Source organism: Calidris pugnax, unplaced genomic scaffold (genome assembly GCF_001431845.1).
Source record: "Calidris pugnax isolate Ruff unplaced genomic scaffold, ASM143184v1 scaffold44, whole genome shotgun sequence".
NCBI classification, from domain to species: domain Eukaryota; kingdom Metazoa; phylum Chordata; class Aves; order Charadriiformes; family Scolopacidae; genus Calidris; species Calidris pugnax.
The window spans coordinates 29,863,091-29,875,600 of record NW_015094506.1 but is presented as its reverse complement, the minus strand read 5'-3'; the positions used below and the strand labels follow the sequence as shown (position 1 = coordinate 29,875,600).

At 34.9% G+C, this 12,510-nt stretch overlaps 1 protein-coding gene across 3 annotated transcripts in view; it reads left to right on the top strand.

Moving 5' to 3' along the window:
- IMMP2L (inner mitochondrial membrane peptidase subunit 2) overlaps window positions 1-12,510 on the top strand; it is a 473,407-nt gene that overhangs the window by 14,374 nt on the left and 446,523 nt on the right. For all 3 annotated transcript variants that reach the window (XM_014964182.1, XM_014964183.1, XM_014964184.1), the window contains exon 3: window positions 3,673-3,776. In XM_014964182.1, coding sequence (XP_014819668.1) covers window positions 3,673-3,776 — 104 coding nt within the window. The remainder of the gene's footprint in view (window positions 1-3,672; window positions 3,777-12,510) is intronic.

Sequence of the window (12,510 nt, the reverse complement as noted above, 5' to 3'; positions counted from 1 at the left end):
TTCATAGTTATGGGCGATGGTAAGATTTTGACACCCCGGCAAGCACGCTGAATAAAGGTTCTAATGAAAATACAAATTTTCTGATTTACTCCCAGTCGGTTAGGACAGACTTCATGCATTTCATTGTTGGAAGCTGATTTTGTGTTTCTACAGTGCTTTCACCCACCTGTCGTTCTTTCACTTGCACTGACTTCAGTGTATGTCAGTGACTTTAGTGTATATTAACTCTAACCTATAGGGAAAAACAGTGAACTGTCACAGTTTATAATTTTAACATTTTTTAATTTTTTCATTACCTTATTTTTTCTTTCCATAATCACTGGGTTTTTTAATCCTCACATGAAGTAGTTTTGTTGTTTAGGATTTTATGGATTGATGTGCTTCTCTAGCATTTTGTTAATAGTGGGTTTCAGGTGAATTGTAATCTGTTTAGAACATTGAATGTCAGTGACACAAATAACTGATGATATGATTTCTTAATTGGCTGTGGTGGATTTTTTGTGACTCCTCTTGTAATGCTGGATATATACTTTAAAATGTTATCATATGGACACCTTGATGTGCATTTATGTTTTTTTCTATTCAGTTTCATTGCTTGTCTGGTATTACAAACTCTTCATACATAATGATGTGGAAAAGAGAACCCCCTGATGGATATATAAATTTGTAAATTCATTAAATCAAATGGACTGTTTTCGAGAGATGGAAGATGACAGTGTCTGTGCAACTTTATATGCAAGTTCTGTTACAAACAGTTCAATACAGAGGATTATAGCAAGTAGCCTGACCAGCCATCTCTGACGAAGCACACTTGTTTCAGCAGCAAACATTATTGAATGTTCTATTCCATTATGCATAATGGCAGTTGTAATTATTCTGTGGCAGTTTCTCCTAACTTTATTATTAGGATTACTGTACCTAAGCCTGTGAGCTCGTGTTCTGTTCCCCAAGCTATAAGCAAATAAGTTGTGACCTTCTGGTATTCACTAGCAGCATAACAACTATCAAGTTAATCATTATTTATAGTAAAAGGGCATGCTTTTACCCTCCTACTTACGGAACCTCATGTCCTGTGAGGCTTCATCATATGGCTGGGGATCTCAATTTGCATGCTTTTAGCATTAGATTAGCTAGTAATTGGAAAGAGTGAATGTTTTGTGACTTCTGCACCACAGTTCTAAATTAAGACCTGTGTGTCTCATTTGTAGCAGGCTATTATGCCAAGAACTTGGGCAAACAAGTTATAACACTTCAAGCTAGAGGAAGGAAGAAGCTCCTGTATTATTTTGTTTCTTAAAAATAAAGAGCCCTTTTGAGCCTATTTTGTTGACTGCTTTTTCAAAAGCTGTATTTTTGTTTTGCTAGACCTGAGACCTCACTACTAGTAAAAATGTCATGGGCCATACGTTGCCTCTGAACACACTGCATTAAATTCTTTCTATGCTTTTTTGGGGGGGTGGGGAGAAATCACAATTCATGTTATTTACATTAGAAAATAACTTGCTGAAGGATATAGATCATTTTTTTTTAAATGAAAAAATCTAATTCTTGATGTAAAATGAAAGTTGTGTCCTAGTTTTCTTTACAGTTCTTCTACTAAAATAGTATTTTTGTCTGTTTATTTTGAATACATCAGGTTGTTTTGTGGGAAAGAAAAAAAAAATTCTTCATATTTCTCTCAAACTTAATTCTAATGTGTACTGAGTTGGATATCCACTCTGTATGTCAAAACTACACGAGCAATATATAGTTAAAAATAGGAAGCAATACGGTATTAAAAACATTACGCAATATCTAAATGTATTCATGTTCTAAAGCATTTCCTTTTTTTAAGTGGAGAAGACAGTAGGTGTCTGGGATAATGCAACTAGAGTAATGCTGTAACTACCTGGTATATTTCTCTGTACGATGAAGTTGATACAGATTTAGTTGAGAGGAAAAGTTTGTGAATGCTCATGTAAATCTTTTCTAAGTATCAGCTGTGAAATACATTATCTTTTGGAGCAATGGGTTTAAAATTTCCATTTGTTTTGGCCTTCTCTTTTGATCCTTTAAATTAGATCCTTTTGAGTATCAAGCCATTTACTTCATGAGAGTATACCATACATGTGATTCCTGCTTTGTAAGATCAGCCTCTTCGCCTTATATTTAGTGTCATTTTTAGTTTGTGGCCCATTTGTGCTGCATTTGGTAAAATGTGTATAGCTGTGAATTGTTTGTGTGAACTTGTATGTAAATAATTTGTATGTGGAAGAGGCTATGAAGGAGGAAAATCATTCTGGAAAATCCTGGTTAAAAAAATAATTATCAAATATCTTCCAGTTAGCTTCTGGTTTTCATTTATCTGGCTCTTGCAATGTATAGACTAAAATAACTAGATAAAATAGCAATGACTTAGTATATTTCTGGCTTAGACTTGGACCTTAATTCTGTGGATGTTAAGGTGATCTGCTTTGATCTGCAGACTTACTTGACTAGAAATTTGCCCTTGTAATCCACAGCTCAAAATGTACCCAGCCTCATTTGCTGTTTAACTAAACATTGTGTCATTTCTCTCCTCCCACCTGAACATATTTGTTCTTTTGATCTATCATATCACTTTCTGTTTATGTGAACTACACCTACTCAAGACCCCAGCACATTCATTCTTCTTGCACACCGAAAAGCTAGTTCTTCACAAGTCCCATGTGAAACAGGTCGTTATCAACTGGCTTGGTTAACAAAGAAAAGATGAATGAGGAAACTGTAGTAGAGAGAAATAAGCACTTTTAAATCGCTTTTGAAGTTAAAAATAAATAACAAGTATCCGTCCCGGTTTGGGAGCATAGTTTTTAGCCTGGATTACTCCTAAATACTTTCTGTCTAGTAAAAGGAGTATTTGTATTGAACTAACCCTTGCAAGAATCAATGAAGGCAGTAGTACTGTGATGGGCTACTAACTTCTGCCCTTTCTGATGGGTTAACTCAGAGCCAGCATTGACCAGGTACCCTGGTTTGGTACTCTGTCACACAAAGGGATTATGTAGAGTTCTGTGTACCTCCTAATACTCTGTACAAATTAATTACTTGCTTGTTTTAATATTGAGGTTAGTGAACGGTCTTATTTCACTGTATGGTTCTGTAAAAGTTTATATTTCTTTATATCCTGTTAGAGAAGGCCCACGTTTACTGGCAGAGTTAGTATATGCTGTAGGTGTAGGGTTTGGTTTTTTCCATTTGCAAAGGGTGCCAAGATTACTATTGTTACAAGTTACGTATTTCATTTTTAGTGCGTTATGCTTGTATAAGCAGTAAGATGCCTGCAGAAAGGTTGCTTTTTCTGAAACTTAGTGTTCTTGGTTCTCCTTTGTTTTTAATATTAAATGGTATGCAGTAAAGGTAATCACTTCTTTTCATCAGGCTTGTCATAAATATGTGTAATTTAATTTGCATGCAGTAGTGCATTGAAAGTTGTGAACTGCACTTTGTCATAAATGAATGACGTTTACCATGGCATTTAATAAAGACATATATTTCCCAGAATGCAACAGATTATGGGTGGGTACAACAGATTTTTTACTAGGTACATTTTTACTGATTTTAATGGATTGCACCTGTTGATGGAATGAGAGTTAGGTGGAAGATTCATAGAGGAAATGTAGATCTGAAGCTGTTTTTTCCCCCCTTTCTCAGCCTTCTTTGAATCCTGGGGGAAGACAAGCATCTGATGTAGTGCTCTTAAACCACTGGAGCATTCGAAACTATGATGTACAACGTGGGGACATTGTGTCGTTGGTGTGAGTAATTTTGCATATATTTCAATATATGTTTATATAAATGTTGAACTGACAGTATTTAATATTTAATGTAGAATATTAAGTATATAGATGAACAAGGCACACGATTTTTTAAATAATGCATTATTGTTATTCTTATAATCAGTTTTCAAAAGCATTCGAAGAATGCATTACCAAGTTTTTATTTGAAAGAAATGTAAGATATTATGTGATATGGTATATATGTTTACCAAAACTGCTAAGAAAAAAGAGCTGTGAGATAAAGAGAGAAAACAGATAAAACATTATGTGGCTTAATGGAATGTGCTTTTTGAGTTTGGCTATGCAGCCATATTTGTGAGAAAAAGAATGTTTCTTTACCAGTTAATACTAACTTTTTTTTTTTTTTTTTTTCTGGAGAAATCTGGCTGCTGAATAAACTTTAAAATAAGATCACAAGAATACAGCTGTCTCCATAAAGGACAAATGTAGCAAAAAAAAAAAAAATCAATGAAAAATTTACAATTATAATGGGGAGGTCTATGTATCCAGCCAAAAGGTGGCAGTGTTTCGCTGTTGAAAGTATTCAAGACTAAGGACAGAAACTCCATTTCAGCCTTAATGTAATATAGAAATGGAATGTCAAAAGTGTGCGTAACTGACACAATGATATAATACATGCTCATAGTATATGCTTGGATAGTTTAAGGTTTTAGTTTTGTAACTGAAATGCACGATATGTAGATTATAACAGAACTGTCCTTGGAAGCTATATTATCTGGCTTCCTTTTTGTCGTATATTTCTTTTTGCCTACCTCTTCACTATAGTGGTAGTTTATATGACAATTTTCATTACCAGCTCTTAAAGCAAACTCTCACATGAGGTCTACTTTTGTTAGAAACTTAAAAATATACTTTATGGTCCGTCTCATTGTCTGGCATGTAAGATTTTCTGTAAGTGGTCTAGCTACAAATATGAATTTATTCATGTTTCCAACACCTAATATTGCAAAAGGACTCCAATTTCAGGTCAGTTAATGACTGCTTGTAAAATTTGATTCTGTCTGAGTGTGTATCCCCGTGTCCAAGTCATGCTTTGGTGATTGTTTAAAACAGTGAATGTAACTGATTAGTAATTAATAGACTGAACAGAAGATGAGCATGTTGTCTGATCAGAAAACAGAATGAATAGTTGCATTCTTATTATACTTCTTGAAGGTTTGTGGTACCGTCTGAGCCATCTGCATTGATTGCTTTCACGTTGCTGTATGTTTGGGCAGGATAACTAATATTTTAGTTTCTGTGGGTTTTTTCATATGTTTTGAAAAATTTGTCTATTATGGGTGAAGCTTGTGTACACCGATGTGGAAGAAGTCACATTGTATTTATGCACTGTACTGAGGTTTTTCCTAATCTTTGGGGAAGTACACTGAATAATCAGGCTAGAGAATTCAGAAAGAACTTTAAGAACAATACAAAGAAAGTTAAACAATGTAAAAATAATCTATTCAATAGCTTTGATACATAAAATATCCTTCAGTATATTCATATCAACTTTTAAGTTGTTAGGTACTTCATGATACGGGTTTTTCAGAAGCAGCTTTGGCCTAGTAGCTTATTGTCAAGTGAAGTTTTTAGTTGTAAAGACTTGCAGGATATAGTATCTGAATGTGATTCTGTATCCACGTGAGTTGTTTGAGGCTTAAATTCTGGTACACAAGGCTTTTATTGTGTAAACGGGTTAGTTTTTATCATTTTCATGTTGATTGTTTCCCTATGAGTTCTATAACTCACCAGTGACTAGATATACTATGTATATGCAATGAATTTTACTTGGTGGCCCTTCGAGGATTTGGCTGATTTAGGCAAGGCATGAGCAGGGAAGGCCAGTCTCCCATCAGCTGCCTTTACTGTTCCTGTCAGAAATTCCGATGAGAAAGTGTTGGTTTGATTGAGATAGGCAGATGGATATGTAAACCTTTCATATCCTGCTTGGCTGCTTAACATTTCTCCACTGTCTCCTCTTTGCCAAGTCATAGTAGAAAATAGCTGTGAAGTTGTGGGAGGGTGGTTTTTTGCAGAACAAGAGCTGAGGTCAAATATTCCTTCATGGCAGCTTGACCAGGGCCATTCAAGCTTTGCTTTCTTCATACTATCAGAAATACTGTGTCATTCTGGATGGATGCTGTTTCCATCACAACTCTTAAAAGGGATTGTTGAGATCCTAGCTGGCAAAGTCCAGAGTAAGTAGATGGCCAACAGGCAAACCCTGGAACAAAGAGATGAGTTACTCTTGGTGGCCCTGGATGCCCCAAGAGAGTATCAATCAGCCTGTGATTATGCTTGCGATACTGCTTGCAGATCTAAAAGTTTTTTCCCTCTCAGCCAGTCTAGTTCTTGATGAACACATATTTTTGTTATTTGCTGACTTTGATAACAAACGAGCACCCTGTCCCCAGGCACTTGGTGGTGTTTATGCCTGGTTAAGGTATTAAATGTAGATTGCGTGTTTATGGAAACGTGTCATGTGTCTCCTCCATCCCTGTCTGCATCTGATGTAGATGTAACTATGCATCCCAACCACAGCTGTGAAATGAGCCACTGTGTGCGCCTACGTGCATATAGCTGGTGTTAGGCAGAATATTTACAATGTCATTAGCCCTTAAAAGTATAAAATTAGAGTCAGATAAAACCAGTGGAGAGAATAAGTTGGTAGCAAAGAATGATTTGTTTACTCACAGCTTAGTGCTTTACAAAGAGGTAAATCTTACCTCAGCTCTTTAGAACATGTTTTAAGGTAATGTTTTTCGTTTCAGCTTGAACTCATGTTTATTGTTACTAGAATTAAGAGAGCTCAATGTTACATTATAACTTTGGAACTCACAATTTTAAGTTGGTGCAGAACTAAGGGAAATTAGAAAATTCTTAATTTGGTCATTTGCTTGACTGCTTAATTCAGGTACTGCTATATTACTGAGACTTAAAAATCAAAGCAGGAATATTTTTTCAATAAATGAAATAATTTCCATTATTGCCTGTTCCAGAATACTACCTTGGCATCTCTTAAGCAGATGCAAAAAAAGAAGTGTATTTTCTTTGGTTTGGAAATGCATTTATTTATCTTCAAAGAGACAATGTAGTCATGTGGCACAGAAGGTCATCTTTAAAAGATAAATGAATGCATCTTTTTGCCAGGCAGACCTTGATCTTTCAATAACTTTTGATGCAAAATAGGCGTTTTGTTTTGTAAGAGCTCTGCTGAGGTAGATCCCAACAGCTGTGCTTAACTTTATCAGATACTGCAGAATGAGTTATAGGATGTGTAGACTTCTCCCAGCTGGTTTTACCCCGTGAAGTTTGAATGCCAACAGGGTAGTAGCTGTAGCAGTGTGCGTTGCAGCGTGGGCTGTACAGCTCATGCGGCTCCTTGGGAATATACGCTACAACTGCGCTTCCCGGTCCTAACCGAGATAGTGCTCTTCTGCTGTGTATCAATGGTCATTTTTGCCAGCTTACCTATATGTAATTTGATTTCTACCGTATACAAATGCAAGTGGTGGTGTAAAAAGATTTTGCCAAAGAGTGATTTGTAGCTCTGGAATTAATTTTCCTTGTCTCTACTGAAAACCTTATATCCAATGTAAAATCTTGCCCTCTTTTTATCCAAAAATTCCTGTCTTAATGTACAAAAAAGTTGTTGCAACATGTAGAAGATTGCAAAAATCAACATACGTATGTAGAATGAGTATTTTACCTATATGACAAAAATTAAGTAAGCTTTTGAAATGAAGACACAACAGTATTAATTCAGACATTTAAAATTTTAAGATAAATAAAAATCTTGTTCTTTACTTCTTTAATAGGTTTTTAACAAAGGAATTAACAGCAACATCAGTATGTATAGGGTTGTTTGATATTGAATGATGAAATTTCAAGGCTGTAAATATTCACAGATACTAATTTTAGCATTTGGTGGTTGTGTTACTTCTGTAACAGAGAGAAAACCTTCTCCAAGGTGTGACTGAGAATGGGAACCTACTTGCTGGGTAGGTTGCCAGGTGTTCCTCCAGTACTAATTTAGAATGTGTGCTTATGCACTAAATAAAAATAGCTGTGCTAATGTAATCTGGTAAAAGATTGAGAACCAATGCTCTTTGTTCTGTACATTCTGAATGGTAACATTCTTCTAAAGTTTTGAACTATAATAGCTAACTGAAAGTGGGCATTATATTTTAAAACATGTTAAGGAAATAAATGTATATTTTGTCAGCTTCTTATGAGTTCTTGTATAAAAGGATACTTACTTTAAGTACAAAACCAACTTTTTACATAGAAATTCCTTGACATTAAAAAAAAAAAAAGCTTACTTCCTATCTCCTACACTGATGAAGGATGTTAAGTAGCTTCTGTCACTGCTTCCTCTGACTATAAGGTTATGTTCAGCCTTGCAACAAACTCCCTTACTTTTGGTAGCTGCTGTGTATTTTTGTGTAAGGTTATATGTGTTTGAGCTCTGAAAAATTCAGTGCAAATAAATATTCTGGAGGAAGAAGTGGAGTTCTGTGTGTGAGGTTGTCTCTGTTACTATATCCCTCACTGATACCTACTCAGAAATGAGAATTGGAAAATAGTTGCCGTGACGATTTTATGTGATGATTCAACAAGTTTCAGACTGTTCACACAAATCTGAATAATCCAAATTTGAGTGAAGGGGGTCCTGTTCAGTTGATGGAAACAAGAGTTCTCAAATGATGTGAAATGAACACATACTATTCATAAAACATCACTAATTGGAATTTCATTAATAAGTCTAGCCTAGTAAAATAAAAATCAGTAAGAAGGTACTTACTGAAGAAACTGCCTTGAATTTGAATCAGTACTTGTAATTATGAAAAGATTTCCTACTAAATTCTAGCAGATGTAACATGAATAGATATTTAATGGTTCTTGTTTTATTTTTAAGAAAGCTTCTTTCTGACTGAAGTACTGTACAATGTTTTATGAATTCCTCTGCCTGACCTTCTTAAGTCTTCCAATTTCTATTCTATTTTTGTTTGTACTTAGGTCCCTGTACCAAGTCATCTGTCTTCTGGCAGGTAGGACACTGCAAAGGAGGTTGTGCTGACATAGAAGCTAAATAATCACTTTACTTTCTGTGCCTCAGTGACCTCAGAAAATCTTTTCCTATTCTGTTCTTTTAGTTGCGAAAAAAAACCCCTCATATCTTCTCCTGATAAAAATCAAATATGTAGTTCTACTTCTATTATCTTTGTTACAATCTATTCTTAGAGTAGATATAATACTATATAGGAGTGTGCTAATACTGCTGGTGAAAGAAAGATTCGCATCTTGTATTTGTAAGTAAAATCAATTTTCTAAAGCAAGTTTTCAGATACTGTACATCATCCCTGGTTGTATTATGAAGTGCTCTGGATGGGTTTAAGTAGGCAATTATTGTAATATTGTGGAAACTGAGATGTGGAGGAAAGAAGTTGTTGTGGTTAAAGTTATGGTATTTAAATTAAAGTCTGTGGATATGAGTAGGAATTTTACAAGATTTGATTGCAAGAATAATGGCTAGAGAGCGTCTGGCTAGAATCTTTAGGCCAAAAAGTAACATATGTGACTGCTATGGCTTACAGATACTTTAGTGGCAAAATTGCAATTTGGAGAATTAAAAATAAAGATATTTTCTTTACTAAAAGGTTAATTACATGGAAGTCAGTTAGATGCCTTAGGCCATTTGTGAGAGAAGTGTTAGTTGATTGCGAAGAGTACTGTATTGTTTTAAGTTTTGCCAGTGAGAACTTCATATTCTGGTTGATTTTCATTTTATCAGCCTTGCTACTGAATTAAGAACCTTGCTATTGAATTAAAAAACAAATTGTTGCTTATTGAATATTTATTGGAGTATCCATTAGAATACTACATTGCAAGTTTACTAAAAAACACTTCATTGATTACTGAGTTAAGTTAATTGGACAGAAGCAAACATTAAGCTTATATACATTAAGCTAACATAAACCAGAAAACCAGAATGTGGCCAACTGGTAATTAAAAAAGGAAGAAATTGTCATTCTATCACAGCAACATATGTCAGATAAAATTATTAAACCTAACTCTGGTAGTTGATAGAATATAAGTGGATCTGGAACCTTGCTCAACATATGCCAGATGAAATTATTAAATCTACATCAGGTACTTGACAGGATATAAGTGGATCTGGAACCTTGCTGTAAGATCAGTAATTTTGGCTGTAAAAGCAAATGTTGGGATTTAGTAACAGAAGACCATTACCTTAATCAGTTTATTCTAGTTAGCAGCTCTTCAGTAAATTTATGGACATCTGTGTGGTTGTCAGAAACTCTGTTTAAAAACGTGAATTCGTACTATTTAGAACATAGTTTAATCTTAACGACTATTCATAAGATAATTTCATCAGTTGTTGTCTGAAGTATTGCTCTTATAGTGGCTGAAGGTTGCAACTTGGAAAAACTACAAATCACTATTACTGTGTCTTTTGCAGTTGTTTTTTTGTTTTTTCCTTCTGCTTGTAGCCTTTGCTTTTCATTTAAAATGCAGCATTGAGGGGCTTGACAAAAATAATTGAACTGAGATGCACAGTGTGTGATATTTGAATAAATTTACTGCTGAGATAAGTAGCATCAAATTTCACTAAGATATATTCTAGTGAAAGCAGAGGGAAATTGTGTTTTACCAACCTCAGTACAAATTCAACAGCATCAAGATTAAAGCTGTTTTGTACGGGGTCATCTACCGATCAGTACTCCTTAAGTATTTTTCTTCTTGGCCCATCTATATTTACAATGGAATAACTGCAAGTTATGGTTATGTTGCAACTCAGCCAATTTAGGATGTGAAAAAAAACCCCAAGAAGCTTCCATGTGAAGTTTCATCCCAATATAAATATACGCCTGATTCATTGAAAAGCAAGAAAGGTGGAAGAAAAACTGGGTTCTGTTGTGATCTTTCAATTGTAAGGTGATCAGATTAAGGTGTTAGCAGCTAATTAATACATAAGGATGACCTGTGTTCTGCTGAAGGAGGATAGTTAACAGTAATTTTCAATCTCGAAATGAATTTATTCGTTCATTCATTCGATTAATTTATTTTTACTTCACTTCTTAGTGATCAGGTGCACGAAGATGAGAAGGTGGAAAAAACCTCTATTTTAACAAATGAAATTACTTTTACCTGCCTCTATTCACTAGAAGGGGGAACAGCATAGAATTGGTTTTCCTACTGTTCTTGATGATGGGCAATCATAGTACATTGGAGATCCTGGGTGCAAGTGGGCAGCTGCTTGAAATATTGGGGAAATTACAGCCGAGATTTGATTGGCTGAAAAGCTGCCTCTGATCCTGTAACTGTGCCTTAGTGTGATGGCTGACTGCCCTGTGAAGGTCATGTTGAGCAAAGGAGCTTGAAACTTGCCTTGGTTTAGAAAAATGTCACTTTTGCCTTTTGAAATATTTATAATTTAGATGCTAGGAACTTGCTTTGCTTTCAGCAGAATCTGGTGATATAAATGCCTGCTGCGATGTATGTCCAGAAAGGTAACAGCATATTTTTCCTAAGCTTTTTTTTTTTCTTTAACCTTAAGAAAACTGACAATCTGATAGGGAAATACTTGATATATTTTTTCTCAGTACATTTCCAACTGCTGAGAAGTAATTACTAGTTATTTATGGCTGGCATTGCTTGTAGGTACTTAGAGCTAGGAAAGGTTTTGCAAGTCCGTGAAATAGTCTACACAACCTCATTGCTGGAAGAGGCAGGAAATACGATCATTTCAGCAACTAATGGGGAATTCCAATGCTCATTCTCTATAGGGTGTTCAGATTAGATGCTTCTTCCTAAGTAAACTCAGACTGAACATCTATGATGGTATAGGAACAGCCGTGGGTATTAATATGGTTGGTTATCCTTGCACAAAAATAACAAGTGGATTTTTGATTATGGGAAGTATAGGTGGACCCTAATTTTTGAATTTGTACTCCATCTGCTGAACAGACAGAATAGCTTGAAGCTTTAGAGGACTGTTAAACTGAAAGTTAACTGATAGTTGGTTGAAAATAAAGTAACTTCCTTCCCTTGAAAGTAAAGGACTTATGAGGAAGCCAATGCACCAACTATGATTCCTAAAGAAGATACGTATCTTAAGTACTTAAACTTAGGTTCCACTGAACCGATGAAATTCAGAGTGCTGAACTGATGAAATAATAGATTCAGTTTAAGATAAACTTCTCACTAGATTAAGATCTTACCTTTCATACTGCTTTACTTGAATTGTGAATGATTCAAGAGTAATACACATTTTGGCTCTCAAGCTGCTGTATCAACTTCTGTTCTGAAGAAGTTGCTCTATACTTAAAAAAAAGAGGAAGCAATGAAAAATCTTTTTTTGTAGAACAGCTCTGCAGATGAGCTTACCCTTTCTTCTCCATATGAAACCATTCTCTTTCAAAGACATACAGTTCCTTAACATCAAGGCTTGCATATTCCAATGCTAAGTTCTGTTACCTGCAATAGTATGAAGACTTTAACAGAGAAATGTATGTAGGATGTTGTAATATCGTTTAGCGATGCTTGAAACATAGAATGCATTAATTTTTATTAAGAGGTGAAGCTTGATCATTTTTATTTTTTTAAAGTCCTGGACATAAGCTATTAAACAAATGAAATTAGTTGTTCTGTAGTTTTTGAGTATGCAAAAAGATATCTAAATACATTT